At 40.7% G+C, this 19780-nt stretch overlaps 1 protein-coding gene across 1 annotated transcript; it reads left to right on the top strand.

The window, feature by feature from the left end:
- The first annotated feature begins 16111 nt into the window (after positions 1-16111).
- Positions 16112-19293, top strand: LOC108572886 (zinc finger protein 530-like). Its single transcript, XM_017935218.1, has 3 exons — positions 16112-18272; positions 18361-18520; positions 18580-19293. The coding sequence occupies exons 1-3, from the start codon at positions 16897-16899 to the stop codon at positions 19237-19239; spliced, it is 2196 nt and encodes a 731-aa protein (XP_017790707.1). The 5' UTR covers positions 16112-16896; the 3' UTR covers positions 19240-19293.
- Positions 19294-19780: the final 487 nt, after the last annotated feature.

The raw sequence follows: 19780 nt of genomic DNA, 5'->3' as shown, positions 1-19780 counted from the left end.
TCCCTCATTTCTCTTTCTCTTCCCCTCTGGCTTTCCGTCTTTGGATCTCTCGCACGTCCCTTCCTCTTCCTCCTAGCTTTCTCTTTCTTTCTTTCTCTCACACTTTTTTTTATCTCTTTCTTTCTCGTTTCCTTTGTCCTTCCTCCGCGACGGAGTCGTTGCTTTTTTACACCCTGATCCTTCTATCGTCTAGGCGACTCTCGCGAGCGACTTTGGTTAATGCCGGTGCATCCATCACCGCCGCGTCACACAGTCGAGTGTCGAAGGCACACGGAGAGTTGTGCAACCAGCCTGAGGAAGTTCATGGTTCGTTCGCTTGAAGATTCGGTGTGTTCGTTCATCTGGAATTGTTCATATTTTTTTCAGGTAACTGGAGAACTTGTCAGATTTGACTAGGGTGAATTCGGTACCTGTTTCTACACACGCTGAATCTTTTGTAATATCTGCAGAAAATAGGAGCCGCTTGTCAGCTAAATAGTTTTCTGTTGAGACAGAGGTTCTCTGGTCATTAACACCTCCAAAGTCTCTCGAATGAAAATTCTCCGGACATCTGGAATAAATTCTGAAACCGATGAAAAATTGTCGAAGTTAATCTGCAGTATCGTTGAAACGAAGAGAATAAAAAAGAGAAAGAAATTGAACAAGGGAGGAGGTTCCGTTGATATCATGTACGTTTTAAAAATCAAGTGCATCGACACATTCGGCGAGTCATTCACGATGATCGAAGACTTAACGCTTGCAATGTCAGCGTTTTATTGGTCGTGTGAGATTTTCTTCCTTTCTTTTTTTTTCTTCTTCGTCCAATGACGCGCACGGCTCGACGAACGTGTACGCTCGTCGATAATAAATTATGCAAGTCCGCGGCGACAAGAGTTGGACCTCGTCATTGGCCATGAGCCCCGGAAGATCGTGGCCGCGATTGGCGGTAAGCCAAAGGTCGTTTTTCGCGAGGACCCGCGATAAACTTTCGTCCACAGCGTGGAGCATTGTCGCGCGAATTAGCGCGACTTTTCAATTTTTCCGCTGGCTACACATCCATAGTAGGAGCCGCCTTCTTCCACGTGGAAATGGATCACCAGAACCGACGATTCTCACTTATTTCCGTCGAATATTTTATCCGCAGAAGCTCAGCTGAAACGGAAGTGTCCGGGTTCTCACGGATCTCTTCACCAAATTATCCTCCATTATCGCATTTATCTATAATACAACAGGTGTAACATTTTACAATACGAACTCGAGTGAATTGTTTGGTAAATTATCGATGAGACTAGGAGTAAAATTCGATGGGAATATCAGACGTACGATACCTGTACTTTCCATTGGATGGGGAAATTTACGCTTTTTTCTTTTGCCAAGCGTATAATTCGTACTTTATATTATAAAGAAGAACATGTGGTAACGATTCAAATTTATCGTTGCTTCTTTCACAGGGGAAGGGTTACCTAATATTTAAAAATATCCTTAATTTTGAGAATACAGTTGAGATTAAAACTAAGATTAAAATGAAAATTACACTGTTTAACAAGAACAGTGTTCGAAGCAGTACACAAACAATATTTCACTAGAAACCCTCAAAACCCTAAGATTATCAGCTAAATTACAAAAGAAGAAAGGACGTGTTCATTGCTAAATAACGATAAAAAGAAAAATCATGAAAGAAAAGGATTGAAAATTATGAGTAACAAGATCCTCCAGATCTCCTCCAACAATTGTAAATTCCTGAAGGCGCCATGCGGCAACGAGTCTCTCCCTGGAGCGAGCTATAAAACACAGGTAACAATTAGACGTATCCATAGGGTCTTAAAGCTCGAAGACTGGCAATAAAAAGATGAATGACTGGGCCATCGTAAACACCGGAGGACCTTATAACTCAGGTGGGGACCTCACAAGTGAAACGCATTAAATAGCAAGGTGGGGAGGGCGAACGTTGCCACGTAGACGTAGAGGATTTGGAGATTTATGCTCATCCATCGGCACCGCTTGAGTGGCCTCCTTGAGGAACGGGATCACCACCAGGGCAATTAATTGGCGGGAACGAAGAAGTGGCAGTGAAAAGCCGCCAGTGGTTTCCACCTATTGTACTCCTTGTGGTTATGACTCGGTGCCGTAGGACAGGGTTTCTCTGTGAAAGATAGAAGGGGAAAGGAGAAGGTTGGAAAAAGAGAAGGAGGAAGAGGAGAAAGGAAGGAAGGCTCGTGGTCGAGAGGTGAGAGTCCGTAAGTGAGTAGGTAGGTTCTTGGGGCACTCGATTGTTCGATCCTCGAGGGTTCGTGGATGAGCCCACCGAGTCTCTGTATGCAAGCCTCTGAGTACCATAAAGAATCGTCTTGAACGAAAGTCATCCCCCTACTGATTTCGAATTGCCTCGTAAAATTCGGTTCGCGACTATATCGAGCTTCTGTTTAGGTGATCGTTTCGGTACTTTCCCTCACGTGTTGTAAATTCTCCTCTTCTTCTCTGCGAGGATTGTTTCAACATGGAAGAGTATACCCTGTGGGAAGAAAAGGAGAGGAATTTTAATTACAGATATTAACTCTTAATCTAGATGCTACATTGTACAATTTTTAAGAGTTCTGATTTTTAAAATGCAAGTGAAAATTAGATTTAACGATTTAATCACTTCTAATTAAGTTACCATTTTTTCTTTGAGGTTAGGATGATTTTGGTTTTAGTTTTAGGTTAGGTCAGACTTGAGAAAGCGAACGATAGGGTCCTGGTAATTGTAAAATACTGTAAATCGTTGTAAATATAAAATGACGTAGGATTACACCAACGGTGACCAGCTATAGACTTTAAAATGACGTAAATCTATGTCGGCGGCAACCAGCTATAGACTTTAACCCTTTCGCTACTGCACGCTTGAGACAAAAAGTGCTCGCCTGTGTACTGAACGAAGCAGTTATTATCCAACGGTTGCATAAACATAAAGATACGTACGTTTGAAAATCAAACTTGGAAAAATCGACGTTTATACATAGAATGACCGAAATTTTGTTTAATTTTCGATTCTTCTTCAAATCTTGTTCAACTTCGACAAAAGAAATCTCTAATTTTTGAAGTAGCGTATACATACGCTGTTAGTAAGTGAATGATCATTTTTACACAGCGTATATATACATACGTCCTTCGTAGCGAAAGGGTTAAAACAACGTAGAACTGTACGTCGACGGCTGGGAATGTGTGAAGAACTTCGAAGGAGGGAATATTCGCACGGAGAGAATTCTATTTTGAAGTTGCTACCTGTATACTACCATCAGCCATCTGAAGAACGGTTTTTCAGAGTTGTTTCACTTCTCCCACAGAAACGGTTTTATTGTCCCGAAAGGCGAAGAGCTCTCGAGCTCGAACGAAGCTAGTGCACACAGAGAGAGAACGAGAGAAGGTTCCGTGGGTTGACTCTTGCAGCACTTTTAAACCTTGGAAAAATATCTATTACCTCTTGTCGTATTACACCTGGCTGCTTTCTTTCTCCACCCTCATCGCCTCTGTGCGCCCTGTTGTTGACCAACATTCCGTTTATGATTCACTGAAACGTGAAATCTTTTTTTAAATTTCTAAATACGTCGGATAATTACACGATGAACAAGCAAAAAAAAAAAAAAATAAAGATTTTAAAAAGTCTATTAACGTTTTCAATTATATATAGATATATACATATAGACATAAAAGAGAATTATACTTGGTAGTATGGTAATGTTCAGTTTTCCATAGAAGTTTGTGAAGAGTTCGTGGAAAAATAAACGAAAGATAGAGGTAAAGTTCGTATTCAAGTATCACATGGCTCGTATGAGCGGTAAACGGTGCTTCCTCAAACATTTCGTGAGACGAAAGTTTGCCTTTTCGTGAAGAAAACGGTGACATTAGAAGCTGAAGCTCTCCTCTGCGCGTGAATGTGCTCGATCAACCGGTGCTCTCTCTCTCTCTCTCTCTCTCTCTCTCTCTCAGTTTCCCGAGCCAAGATCCATCCTTCTATACTAACTTGCTATTATAGCGGCTGAAGTGTAATTATCTCGCGATAGTTGGACCGCAAGATACTACCGCTAACTAGAAGGCAATTTGTGGATACTAGCCATAATCGAGTTCCCTCTCTGATGCGTAATACTGTGAGCCAAATCAAACGCTTCTCTTTCATTTACCATTCGGCTGCCACCTTTTTTCCTCTATGAGATCAAACGTCCGTCTTCACTTGTAATTATCATTATTGGACTAGTAGAGGAACAGTTTTATTAGAGATTTTGTGTACGGAATTAGCCACTTTGCAAATTTCCCTTTTCGAAATAAAGAAAAAAGAAATAATCACCATAAAAAATTCAAATTATCATTATCTAACTAGAAGAGAATTAATCTTATCAGAGATTGTACACATTTCGTTTTGTCGAAACGAAACGAAAAAAAGAGGTACCTACGTCGTTAAAAATTGAAAAAGAAAAAGATCCCGACAGAAAGATATTCAACACGCTGAGCCACGATGAATCATTCCACAGACACGATCCAGACGAAACACATAATCACCCTAACAAAACGTTCCCGGATCGAATCGAGCCATCAACGACCACGAGAAAGAAATCAATGACTAATTATACTCTGTAACAACGTCGAGAGGGAAAAGGTTGTGGATCGAGCACATTGTTCGTTAAGGCATAACGTATCGATCATCGATCGAAGATCCATGACAAGGAGCGAAGTTTATATCTCCTTACAACAGGAGAGGAGATTTCGACGATCGTTTCTATGGTCGCTGAGTATGGTTTGGTGAACCAGCCGGGTTTCTAGACCTCTCTCCTTCCAAGAGCTAATTAATTTTTATAGCTTCGCCCATGGACCGACGACGGTCCACCGTGCATTCCTTCCACGGATCCTGCATGAGAATATTAATGGACCGGCCAGTTTGCTTCGCTCGTGTTTGCAGATTTCCTCCAGGTCCTCTTTATTTGCGGATCGTCTCGTTGTTACAGCCTTTCGCCTCCTCCTCGATGTCCACACTGCTCACCGTTCTTCTTCCATTTCAAACGCAGAATTTCGTCATTTTTTTTTTCTCATTTGTAAACCGTACAATTGGTTATACTTCGAATTAAATTTCTAAAGATATACGGAAGAATAGGAAGTATAATATTGTAAAGTATAGTAGCAGTCTTAAATCATTCATATACCATTGTTCTTCCTAGTGATTTTTTACCTGAAATTGGTACCCTTTCTGCTAGTAAATTTTCGAACAGCAATCTCGAATAATTTGCAGAATGTTTCTTCTTTATCTCGTTCCGCTGGATTCCCCTGAAGTTTTTTGTAAGCAAAAGGTTCGATAGTTTTTACGATTCCACGTAAAAATTCCTACGGGGAGGAAATAATGGAATCGAAGAGCGACCGCTCCGATCGATTATGCGCCTGGAAGATGAGATCCCCGTGAAATTAATAGGCGGCATGATTTTTAATCGAAGCAGTTCCATCGTATATGGAGTTTTTCATCGTTCCAAGGGGAATAAATTAGAAGCTTGATCAGCTGGTGGTACTTTCCTCGAGATGATTAAGTTTTCGAGACTAAAACATGAGTAATAGTAATTGTTCGTAGCACACATATACACGTACATAAATCTTACACGTTATTACACTGGTTGATGTATAAATTAGTCGATGGAAATTGGTTTGTGACAGGTTAGAATCGACATTTCGAAAGAAGTTTTTATACGCAGGTTAAATATATCGCGATTATTCCATTCGACCGATCGATTCTTGACGTTCGTTTGATTTACGTCGTCGCCAGACAGCGTGCAATAGAATTTGCAGACTCTGGTGTAAGAAAAGAAAAGAAATAGAGAGAGAGAGAGAAAAAAAAAGTAAAACGCGAGACTCGGTGAATTCTTTCCTCCTCAGCTACTTTTTATATCCTTTTTCTCTCTTTCTTGTTTTTTGCTAACCTTTTAAAAGTTCCTTTGTGACTGGGTGAATAAAGACGTGACGAAGCAGTTGTTAATTTTGTAACAGAGAGAATCAGATGAAGCAACTAACAGATCGATCTCGATACATTATACGTAAATATCGATTAGAACGATTTTCATCGAGTTTACTTACTTCGACTTATTTACTCGTAATGTGAGGTTAGGTTTTATCGAGTGTTTACTCGAAATCTAAATAATTGCAAACAATGAGTCATTTAAGAGCTTGGATATCTTCGGACAAGTCTGTAATACCTATGGAATATACGTATAATGAAAGCATTGTTCAGTTTCTAATATGAAACGATGAATTCTTCCTCAGGGTTCGGAAAAATGCTGTGCATGCAAATATATAACACAACCATGGAACACGAACGTATAACCTAAATGGATACGAGTCAGTGTATAAGAGTGTAGGTATACGTTTTATCTATATCGTATACCCGCATGTATATACGCGTGTATATCTGTGGACTATACATCAAAAAAACGATTGGCGTCTTTATTAACAGAGGCAGACTTGATTCTTCTCTTTTTTTCCTAGTTGCTTGAAACTTCTTCGAATTCTTAAATGGACCACGACGATGAAAGTGTATCTAATCTCTGGTGTAAACTTACATCCGATTATTACAGAGAAAATATTTCATGTTTCAGGATGTTCGTCAGGTTTTATCGCATCTTAAATTCGAGAACGTTCGCGCAGTACATCAATTTGATTGACCAATGTCTCAACAGAAAACAGACAGACTTTCCCTGCGGGGAATCCTGAGAATCCGTTGCATACAGAAATTCAGAGGAATTTTCATTTTTTTTTCTACAACTCTCCAATATTCCCACGCAATTTAACCTTTTCGTGATTGAAGTATATTTTTTTTCTAAGAATTTTATATTTATCTATAGATCATCGTGTTTGCGATGGATATTAAATTGAGTTCAATTTTTTTTTTAATACTCAGACATACGAAAGGGTTAAAAAAAAAAAGGTTTACAATAAATTTTAGTGTCGTGTAACGTTGTAACGTTCGACTGTATCGCTTTCAAATATTCCAGAATAGAAATTGTCAACCCTAAGAGGAGCCGATTAGGATTGCGTCTAACGCTCGATTCTTGGTCCTCGTCGCGGCCAACTGGAATGAATTAAAACGGGGAACGAAACGTACGGGGATGACGGTAGTAAATCGGTGAGGAAATCCCCGTTTCTCGCCCCCGTTGCCCCCTTAGACACTCAGGCCATTCAGGCACTCGCCGTTTTCCGCGACAATTGTCGGGCGCAATGCAATAATTGCATAATTCCCGCCACACTTGGCACTCACCGGTTCTGGTCGGACCACGAGTGGTTGAACCGCGCGTTCACGAAAGGGTGTAGCCACCTCCTAGCCACCGAATTGGAGGTTGTAAGTTGTAGGTACAAGGAGAGAGCCACCTTTTCTTTCATTCTGCCCCGAAGGGGGACGAATTTCGTGGCTGACGTATGCGTCTTCCCTTTAACCATACCCTTGTACCGCGTAGCTTAATTGCTACAGAGGTTGCCAAGTGCAATCAGAATGACCTATAAAGTGGAAAAAGTTGAGTATTAGTCACTTGTTTAACGCGTTGCGTGTTAACCGGTGAAACAAAGTTGAAAAAGTCAGATTACAATATTTAATTAGTGAACAATTTATACACAGAGTGTCTCATTTATAATAAGACACTTAAATTACTTTCACTATTAAAATTAAGAACAATATGACTAAAAATCTTCCCGATTGAAAAAGGACTTATTTCTTCCTTGTTTCATTATTTATACATTATTCAAAGTTACTTCAAGTTCATATGTTGATATACAGAAAATGTGGATGACCTTGGAATGACCTTCCAGATGACCTTGAGGGGGATTTCCTTTTAGTAATTCTGTGTACCTGAATAACTTGTTCCCAAGGAAGCAATAGTTGTATTGTGTTTATACGTCAGGTGAAGTTATACCTGCTTGGCAGGTGCCAGAAATAGAGTCAACGACACTGAAACAATTAGCCAGGTGTATAACGGTGATTTGCATGAAGTTACAAAAGCTGGTAATTATTAGTGAGAATTACCTAATTTATTGCTGAGGGGATGGTTATATTTTCCAGAGGAGGTAGCTACGACGATGACACGCGGAAGGAAGGGTAGGGGAAACGAAGAGAGAACAGATAGGCAAGGCTGCGGACCGCTTGACGAAGGAAATAGAATTCAGAGGAGAACTTCCTTCATTTCGACTTTTACCGGCTCTTAGCCAAAGGAGCGTCGCGTTGTAACGGGTGACGCTCGCACAAAGGACGTTAAAGTTTTACGCTGACTATTTCTCTTTTTCATAGATATACGCCCCTTTCGGGCGATAAAAACTTATACAATTTACCGAGTCCCGCTGTCGTTGTCACTGTAAAAAGAGAGGGAAAAAATGAAGGACAACGTGAAAGAAAGATTGACGAACGTTATATACTACTTGATAATCCGTATTTTCATAACATGACGAACCACTTTATTTCAATCGAAAGGCATAAATTTCCCAACATTATTCTTTCTTCTTCTATTCCTCGTAGGTTTTCTCGATCTTCGAGCATCGTGAAAATCGCTTAGCTGGTAAACACGCACAATGAATAGGTCGTCACGGGGAATTCGTTCGATCGGTCACGGCGTTGAACCCTGAAGATTTGTCAGCTTGTCGTGGAGGACTCTTCGCGCGGGTGTTGACTTCCTGGAAAGAGGAGAAAAAGAGAGAAGAAAGAAAGAAAAAAAAGAATACGACAGAAAGAAAGGCGAAGGAGTGAACTGGCAATCTCATCAATTCTCTGAGAAACATCCGTAGAGTGGTGTATCTACCTGATAATATTTACTGCACGCTGAAACACGCTGGAAAGGGGAGGCACGCTCTTTCTAAGACCAGTCGGTCTATTCAAAGGCCGCTATTAACCGCGCTATTGTCGTGGCGAGCGTGAAAGCGACTTACGGGAAATTTTAAGTGAACCAATATCACGCTACTAATTTCTGTCTGGTTTGAAAACGGTGTATCTCTAAGGTGATATTACTCATTACTAAATAGCCAGGCTTTTCTATTCTTTTGTCTGCGTGAAAATGAACTTCTAACCTAACCTAACCATGAAACGATACACGAAGGACGAGATTAGTTGTTAAAAAACAGTTATTTCTTTTTTGTATTATTATTAGATGTTCGTAATGTCAGGAAATGATTTAGATTTTAAGTAGAATATTAACCCTTTCAGATGGTTAAAATTAACAGTTTATTTTGCAAGAGGTTCAGATAGGAAATAACTGGAAATTCTGGAAATGAATACATTCTTAGTTCGTTGTAATTATTAAAAATTGGATAAGAAAAAAATTAAAAATATACTTGTGAAGCATATATTTCCATATTATTTACACAGTTACAAGTAATTTGAGTAATGGAAAAAGTCAAAATTATTGTAACCACATTTGACTGTACACTAAAATGAGGGTTAATATTTATCACTACCTGAAACTGCGTGGTTCAGTTGGAAAAATATCTCGGTAGTGTCTCTTTAAGAAGCTCGACCAACTTCTAAGTAGTTCACAAGAAAGAGAGGCAGCAAATTACCACTGTTTTCCACGCAGTTTCTGAATAATCCAGAAAAATCCCAGTATCACCTCAAACACCGTTTTGCTCAATTTAAAAAAAAAGAAGAGAGAAGAAAAAGAAGTCTCAATGATGTTCAACATACGGGGTGGCACTTTAGTAGCCATTGGAAATGATGATCGAATGGAACGTGTAGCACGACCCGAGAACATCACAGAGAAAAGAGGAACTTTACGAGACGCGTATATACGAGACGTGCACACGATCCGGGCTGCGGCACAATTCGCCACTAATTGATTTTACGACGTCCGTTATATTGACCGTGAAGATCGTCGACAGTGGCAGCGGAGGGTTGCAGATGACACCCTGGTGCGAGCCATGCATGACGCCCTTTTTCAGCGACGCGGATACACCCGAGGAATCTCCATGTACCTACCCTGATGATCATCGAGGACGATCTGATCTATAGCCGTGCTCTGTTCTTTGTCCGCTTAATGTTTCACTGATAACGACTTGACCGAGGCGAGTGGAGAGAGGAGAAGTGGTACGGAGGACACGTAGACTGGTCGGATAATCGAGAGCCATCGGATAAACGGGACCTGTGAAGGAATGATTAAAAGTGTACGTTGAAAATATTCCATTACAATACGTACAGCGTGCTTCAGAATACATGTTTCGAAAGAGAAGCATAATTTTTGGAATTTGCAATGGATAAAAAGTATTCGAAGTTGATTTTGAGGTTATATTAGGTTTTTCAACGATACGCAGTTAGTAGAAGTCAGAACGGTATAGAAGTTACTGTGAATAAAATTAGTTTATAAGGAAGTTTCTTTTGAGACACCCTGTATATTTTTGACAGATAACGATGAAACCATAAAATGGAACGTTGATTATTCTACATCTCGCCACAACACGTTCGATTCCTTTATTTTTGTTTTCCTCTCTTTTCTTTCTCCTTTCCTCTTTCGATCCCGAGCATTAACTTACATAATGAAATATCGGCCGCCTTAATTGGTCACTCGACGAATAAATAAGAGGAAAGGCGATAAAAAGCAATCGGGAGAACGAGCGGTGGATACAGGTCGTAGTCTCGATTTCTCGTCCGGTGGCATTAGTTGACCATAGAAGAACAGAGAATCCCCCTGGCCTCCAATAGGATCGAAACGGGATCTCAAAAGGAGGCAAGATAGGAACGAAGGAAAGTCATCTCTCGTTCTCTAACGTTCCATAGCTATCTCTCACTTCAATGGACAATGAGACAATGGAGTGACGTTTGCGAGACGCGATAGCAGTCGGATTAATTCTCGATCGATTCGTAGGGTTGCCGCTTCTCCGCTTTGAAAATTCGTACTTTCACGAAGAACACGCAAGAGGTTAACTGTTAACTTCTCTACAAATTGCTTACCATCAAATCATGTAAAAGTGATGGTAAAATCGATAAAATAGAAAATCCATAAATCGAATGATAAAACAGACATTTATCTGTAACTTAACAACTACAATTTTTCAATTGATACTAAAGTTTAAAGTCTTTTATGTTAGTATTTTATACATATTTTTAGATATTAAAATTGCGATATTCTCAATATAAATTGGAATACAGTATTGGCACGCGAATGCAAAGGGCCCGCTGCGACGAGGATCGAATTATTGTTATCATAACCATCTGCTCGTCACTTTTACAAGCTTAAAAGCTAACGCTGCCGGTCGTCAGATCAAAGGAGGCCGACGCTTCCGCTCCCGAGGATGGAAAACATAACGCGAAACGTCCCTGGCGAATAGATTCGAAAGTGAGCGGCGAACTGATCGGCAAAGTACCTCTGGGACCGCTCAGAATTTTATACGAAGGGGAACAAAGAGTTCTGCTCGCGAGTTCGGCACTGTATATACATATATTCAGCACAGTATCGTAGAGAACGTCACTGCATCGGTCTTTTGGGGGTTCAAATATGCGATGCATCTACGATCGAAGACACGGATTGGGAATCAAAAGATTGTATCCGTTTGCAGACTCCAATAAACGTTTCACGTTCCTCTCTTCGAATGCTTGGCTCCAATAAGACGATAATAACTTCGTTCAACTGATATATTCATCTCATATAATATGGTAATATAGAATGAAGAGGTTATGTTTTCGTCGAATCGTTCGTATATTAAATTTCGATCATGTTCGGTTTCTATTAGCTTGTGCAAGACATTAGTGGACAGAATGCACCGTTCTCGCATGAATTGTCGTTACACGAGTTGATTTCAGGGTGGCTCGAAAATCGATGAACTTCTGGCAGGTCGTACGACTAATCGTGATCGATGAGCCGGCGCGCAACGGCACGTGACTGGTGATCTATCGCGTGGAAACGACCGATCGCGATATATAGACGAGAAAACATTTCGCCCTTTCGTCAGGCATCACTCTTTTTTTAATGCCTCACTTCTTCAAGTCTTACCCTATCGTTTCAAAATCGATGTACCTTATTAACGATCCCTTACCCATGCAAAAAGAGAAGTAGAAAATTCAACAGATAAAATTAAAATTCGCTTTTGACTGATTTTCAAAATTAGCTGAATTAGGTCAAGAATGCTGGCTAACTAATTGCTAGGAGGCTCAAGGCCCACGGACACGCATACCGATGCGTTCGTTTTTAAGGGACCCTATGTGCCTCAAATGACGCTCGATGGTCAGATAGAAATCTCGAAATTATAGCTCGCTATGTAGATGTTCCCGACGACAGGGGAGCTCGTTAGTGGCCGAGAGTATCAATGACCCTCATTAGGTAATCATCTTTTAATTAAGCCAGAGGAAGAAAAAGAACGCCGCCGATAGTCTGCAACCACGAGACCGTGATTACCCTGCTCTACCGGTTCAACAGGCAGGTTCGTGTCTTCAAATGGGAACTGACATATAACTTGACGCACTGTAATCTTATGTACACGGATAAGTCTTGTGTCAGGTGTGTTTTTTTGTTAACTTTACGACGTCAGTAAGATCCTAACCTAATCTACTTTTCCCTTTGTGTGCAGTGACGCCTCGACTTTTCTAAACAATGACAGAAGCGACACGTGCTTCAAAAGCGATCATGCGTCAACAGTGTCATGCATTCTGTTTACAGATGATTAACACACGATCGTATAGATTATGTTACGAATAAATATTAAGAGATTTGTGCAACATGTTTATCATAGGAGCTTTATACAGTAGTCTTGTGTATCTCGAGGTATCCTATCGTAAACGCAGATTCCAAGGAAGAGAAAGAAAAGGAGCAAACGAACTTTTGTAATTTTTTTGAAACGGAGTTTCAATTAACAGATTGAAAAGTAAATCCCAACGTGTCGTTTATTTACACTGTCACTCTATCCCTTATCTTTTCGCTGCACGTTTCCTCCTTTGTTTCGAAAGCAGAAAGCGCAAAGCGTTCTCTGTCTTGAACGTACTTGCGATGTCCGCTCACTTTGACGTCGTTCACAGCTGGAGAAGTGACCTTGAGTGACCAATTGATTTTGAACAGACTACGATGTGCCTTTGGATTTAGCCTAGCTATCGAATACCTTTGTATAACCTATACATTTTTATTCGTACATCGATATCAGGGTTAATAAAAATTACACTTAAAGAATTTTTATTTTATTACGTAAATTATTAGGTACAGTAACTTCAAATAATTAACATCGACAAATTATTATCAACAAATATTTTAAAGTACAATCAGAAAGGACCGTTGTTGAAAAGAGTACAAATTGCTGTAAGGTATAATTGATACGCAGAAATTACAACTGACCTGCACAGGATGGGGCCCTACAACGAAGGGATGGTCGTCGAACGGTTGTTTGACGGCACCACCCCCACACCGAGGCATGGCAAACCTGGTATCGCATTCACGGTCCACTGCCTCAGGATTCGGGTCTCCACCCTGCTTCTACGCTGTCTCCTACTCGTAAAAAAGGAGAGAGAGAGAGGGAGAGAATGAGAAAGGTAGGAAAGGAGAGGGAGATGGTGGAAGCTACCCGTCGTTGGCGATCCGTAACCCTCGATCGTCGAATTCGAAACGTATCGCATTGCGAAACATACTTAACAGATGGTTACGTGAACAACGCATTCGTCTTACAAATTACGGTTTCGAAAGGTCCCTGTGGCTTCTGCTTCATCGAAATTTATCGGAAAAATTTATCATAGAGAGAGAATACGATCATGAGCATTGATCGTAGTATGAAAAAAATTGCTAATCTAAGGTTAGACTTACGCAGGTTAGAAATCTCTTCATTCTGCCTTTGTCAGCATAATACCGAAACGGTAACTAATATCAAGTGATACGTAAGCAATAGTGTATATGATCTCTTTTCATGAGAATGTGCTTATTTTCTCGTGAGTAACAGAACTGTTTGAAAAAATTCCACTAGCTAATCATGAGTCCTTACGCTCGTTCCCCGGGAGACATCCATCTTGAGATCGAATCGTGAACGTAGCCGCAGTCGCATCACGCGTTCAACGTATTCCAGGACCGAGTCACGAGTGTGACTGCATGCTAATCAGCGGACGCGTACAGTGAACAAAAACAGGTGGTGTCTTTAATAGAGAACGAACTGGATGAGTAGGCACAATTGTGCATTCCCTTTCAACATTTGCGAAATATGGTTACGTATGTGAAGAAGAAAGAAATGTTTCTACAATAGCATGGTTGATATCGTTCTGTCAAAGTGCAAGGTTATTTTAATAGATTCGACGACAAACGCGGAACTCTGCCGCGCAAAGTTATCTATCAGTGGAGGGCATAAGTCGTGGTCGCGTGGTAAGAAACGACCGGGCGATATACACAGCAGGTGCGCGTGCAGACAGCTCGAGGCGCTTACCAGTTAACCAAGGGGTGGGCAAACTTTTTTCTGAAAGGGTCGTGTAAGAAGCTGTGGGATTTACTGTGCCAAAAAGGGGTCACGCCATGCTAAAACGAACGCGCAGGTCTTTTTAATCATCTTGTCAGGCTGAAATAATCCGTGAAAATCGTCTGTAAAAATTCTCACTACTTTTTCGAAGACAAGGCTGCTGCAACAGGCATAGCTACTGAGACAAAACGATGAAACGTCTGGGCTAACAGAAATCATACGGAATCTGTGAGATTTACGTCAAACTATTTTAAATGGTTACGTGTATGGTAAACAACACGTATATTTCAATTCTATGTGTACGGAGGGAAATTTCCAGGATTGTTCTTGCATTATTTCTTTCCAATGTCATGTAAAATTCATGTGAAACGTTCGCCGCGTAAATATATATTTCCATCTAAAAAAAAACAAACACTGAGTTCATAAAAAATTCTCTTGATTCAACTTAAAGAAATTTGTTCGCATCGTTCACATAAATAAATGTGAAATAAAGGAGCCTGCACATGAAACGATACATTAAAAGAACAGTATATCTATTACTGTAAAGAGATACTTAGAGAGCTATTTCAGCCGAACAGAGTAACGTAATCGTCATTAATTAGAAAGAAATGAGCGTGGAACCGAATAAACGCTGAAGATCTGGTCGGCACGGGGGCGTGAAGATGAGTAAAAGTTTGTAAAGATAGCACTTAATCCAACGGTGTTACGGTCACTTCACAGAAAGAGAGAGAGAATGAGAGGGAGAGTGAAGAGGGAAGGGGAAGAGAAAGAAAGAAAGAAAGAGAGAAGACGAAAATGAATGGACGTAACTGTAAGATTCTCATTCCGCCAGCACGCACTGGCTTTTTGCCAAGTCGTGAGCGCGAGCCATTAACGTGCGGGATTGCTTATCAGTTGCTGAGTCCGCGTTATTGCGTCGACGATGACCAACCGAGTGGCGGCGGCGGTGTTTCTGTTCCCGTGCCACCTAGATGCCCCCACGTCTCATAACTTGCCAGATATCGGCTATAAATGACGAAAGCGATCGCGTCCACGGGGACGTACGTCCGTGATATTGACCCTCCATCGATTATCAAACTATTTGCGCGCGTAGCGAAAAACTGCCGCGCAAAAATTCCCCTTCTATTTGTCCACGCATGCCTGTTTTATTCGATAAACACCGAAGGGATACAATATATATATATATATTAATTTTTTGTAAAATGTGTAAAGTTTAACATTTATGATCATAGAAAGTAGTTCACTGTTAATAATGATATACTTTTAACGTATAATAATACACGGAAAGTACTTGTATGGTAATTAGTATTGTTGACACCCTACGTAATCACCCTACGTCGTCCTACCGCCTCATATCCTGGCGTAATTGATTACTACGGAACCTGTAATTATAGGTTACCGCATATTATAATCGAACTTTTACTTTTTCCTCTATTCATGGTACTTATGGTCAACATATCATAATGCAAGGTCGTTACTGAAAATTTGAAAAGGTACAACCACATTTTGAGGGGAAGAATGAATGAATAATAAGAAAGTGTTTTTTTAAAGAAGAGTAATAATTTTGTAACCTGTGAACATTTAAATATGGTGGAAGAAATCGCGTCGGCGGTACAGTGTTGCCAGTACGGAAGTACTCGATGACGCTATTGCCAGCTTTGCTCCCTCCAAAACCGCGCGTGCATTGGCAGCATTGTTTTTTGGTAGTTTACAAATAAAATGGCCGATATATGAGGCTATTTTGTATGGACAATAAAATATGCAATTCTGTAAAATTAATGACCATCGGCTGCTTGTGTATGTACGTCAAAGTATAAGTTCAGTGCCGCGAAATACGAGAAAAGAAGGTGAAGTGTAAGTGAGCGTGTGGGAGTGCCGTGAGAAGAAGGTGGAGGTTGTCTTTCAAGACCCGTGGACGCCGCGGGCCCGAAGACCGAAACGAAGAATCACTTACGAACTCTAATACATAGAAAAGTCAACCGACCACTGCATTTTTTCATTGGCGCGCGGTGGCGCGGTGGCAACTATACGAGAACGGCTCTAGATTTACGGAACCTGGTTTACAGCGCACAGGCCCCCTCTGCCGCCTGCTCCAATTCTTCAGGCACTCTCGCCTCACCTCCTGAACACTGTGTGTTCCTAAGCCTGACAAAACAACACTTGGGAACACATTGTGCATTTGCTACATTTTATGTCAGATGATAAGAAGTGCATGGTGTTAACCACCTTGCAATTATTGTTTTATGTATCCTGATTACCCACAGCTTTTGAACAGTATTGTGAGCTCAAATACAATTTGTATCTTAGAGTCTATTCAGGCAGATATGATTCCCAATTTTGAAACTCATAGCCAAGATACTGGAGTGTGACGGGTACGTTTACTTAAAACCATTCAAAATATTTCCTGCCGACCAATTTGTTGTAGTGGAAAGAAGTGGTGCAGACAATGCGTTGACAGAGACGGAGGGGCCCACGAGCAGCGCGTCCAGCCAGCCCACCCCCTCCGTTACCCCCCTGTCAAACATGTGCACCACTCCTGGCAACGTGGGCACAGGATTTGGGTATGCCTGGTCCTTTGGAGGACCTGGAGCAGAAACCCGAGAAAATGCACAGGGTGAACTCACAACAAATATTAGTTACGCTGTGAATAATAATCAGGACCAAGGATCCAGTCAGAAGATTCAAGTTGACATTAAACCCACAAAAGTTGCCAATAGTACACATCGTAGACCGATGTTCACTATGAATGAAACTTGTCAACAGACCCCAACAACCCATCATACAGCTGGAGCTCATAATCAAACACATGCCACGCATGTTCGTACTAAGAAGCATCATGATGTATTTTCATTAACATGTGACAAGGGAGGTTGCAATTGTGATGCCGCACATCCAACACCCCCACCCTCACTTTTTTCAAACACTTTAGTTTTTACTACAGCCGATAAACACGCCATGAGTAAGCATTTCATGACACCCCTTGGACCACTACAACTCACGGCAGAAGAGTGCAATGAAATTTTAATGAAAAGAGCAGCAGCTGCTTCAAATCAGGCCAATGTAAACAATGTGGCCACAAGCCAAACAGATAGCACTGCTCACTTTGGCCATGTTTTAACACATGTTAATACCACACAAATTGAAACAAAGGTCAAACAACAGCAAGATATGGGAAGTCAAGTCCGTGTACCAAAAGAAAGACCATATTCTTGTTCAGAATGTGGGAAGTCATTTCTCCTCAAACATCACCTTACAACACATGCAAGAGTGCATACAGGAGAAAGACCTCATGTTTGCGTTCACTGTGGCAAAAGTTTTGCACACAAACATTGTCTTCATACTCACCTGCTACTCCATAGTGCGGATAGACCATACCAATGCCGTGAATGTAAAAAGTCTTTTACATTAAAACACCACCTTGTAACGCACACACGTGTACACACAAGAGAACGACCGTTTATTTGTCAAGAGTGTGGAAGAGCATTTCCTCTAAAGCGTCATTTAGTAACGCATAGTAAATTCCATTCAGGAGAGAGACCTTTTGTTTGCGAAGAATGTGGAGAATCGTTTTCTCAAAAGGATCACCTTACAATGCATTCGCGCTTCCATGGAAGTTTACATCCATTTGTTTGTCACGATTGTGGAGCAACCTTCCAGAGAAAGTTTGAGTTAGTGAATCATGGCCGTCTGCATGGTAGAGTTCCGCATTCGTGTACTGTTTGTGGAAAAGAATTTCTACAAAAGAGAACACTATTGGCACATATGCGTTTACATACAGGAGAAACTCCATTTGCTTGTACAGTTTGTGGAGAAGCATTTCCTAGGAAAACAGACCTGGTTACCCACTCTAAAATCCATAACAATAACACGAACACAGATGAAAAATCTCTTATGTGCAGGTAGGCAGTGACTCAAATACACACATGTATTTTTCTTCCATAGTTTTCATACATAAATCGTATGTTTATGTTATATCCATTGTTCCAGGGAATGTGGGTTGGACTTTTCGAATCGGGAAGCTCTTACTTTGCACTTAAGGTTACATTCTGGTGATCGTACACTTGTTACGGATCTCTGTGGACTAGCAGCTGCCTTCCAACAAACTCCTGGACACTTCCTCACACCCAATACCCCCGGAACTCATCAGGTATTATCGATATTAACATAAAATGTGAAATGTGTATGTCATAAGTGACCAATTTATAGATGAATGGACCCATTGGAAACCCCGGTGTCAGCCATATGCATGGTGCGACGCAAACATCACCACCTGTAGGAACAGGTCCGAAACCAAAACCACATATTTGTCCCGATTGTGGTCGTGGTTTCGCGCAAAAACATGGATTGTCCCAACACCAACGGCGCCACACCGATGGAAGCTGCCATATAAGATCGCACGTGTGTGACAAGTGTGGCAAAGCTTTCTATCAGAAGAATCACTTGTTACTGCACCAACGCCAGCACATGGATCCACCGCCGAGTATACTTCGACAACAACAGAGGCAAGCTGCACAAGCTGCTGCTCAACAGGCACAACAACAGCAACAGCAGCAGCAGCAGCAACAGCAGCAGCAGGCCCAACAACAACAACAGGTGCAACAGCAACAAGTGCAACAACAGGTACAACAACAAGTGCAACAGCAACAAGTGCAACAGCAACAGGTGCAACAACAACCTCAACAACAACAACAACAAACCACGTGCACTGTAGATACAAAAACGATACAGCTTCAAGCGATACAACAAGTGCAACAACAAGTTCAACAACAGGTACAACAGCAGGTACAACAACAACAGCAACAACAACAACAACAACAAGCGTGCTCTGTGGACACTAAAGCAATACAGTTAAATGTCACTATGTGAGACGATATAGAAAGTGGGGACTGGTCGGTCCCTGGAACAATAGCACTCCCAAATGCGCACCCTGCTGCCACCCTCTGCACGCACTTCTCTTGTACTAACATTACACATTAGATATATTTATTATCTCTAGAATCGAATACGAAGTAATCAATTTTATTACAAGAGTATATATACAAAGTATACATATTATATTCTAAATATGTAAGGCTTGTAACAAGAAAATAAAAATAACCATATATTAGTGTTTTACATATACTTTATATATCATTTACTCTAGATATGTAAAATGAAAACTAAACAAATTAGTTGCCTTAATGAGATGAAGAATTTTAATGAATATATTAACTATTGTTTGGTGAATTTTTTTCATTTACTTTTAATTAGTAGGACATCACTTTATAAGAAAATACATATTGAATAAACAAACGTAAAAAAATAAGTTTTTTATGTACTACTGCTTTGTTGTTATCCTTCATGCTGTGCTTGTATGGTGGAAGTCGAGAGAAATGTTGATCGTGTGAGTGATCAGTAAGAGATGAAT

The sequence above is a fragment of the Habropoda laboriosa genome, unplaced genomic scaffold (assembly GCF_001263275.1).
Source record: "Habropoda laboriosa isolate 0110345459 unplaced genomic scaffold, ASM126327v1 scaffold102, whole genome shotgun sequence".
In the NCBI taxonomy this organism is placed as follows: Eukaryota; Metazoa; Arthropoda; class Insecta; order Hymenoptera; family Apidae; genus Habropoda; species Habropoda laboriosa.
Note: the sequence above shows the minus strand (reverse complement) of the source record. Positions and strands in the feature narration are given on the sequence as shown.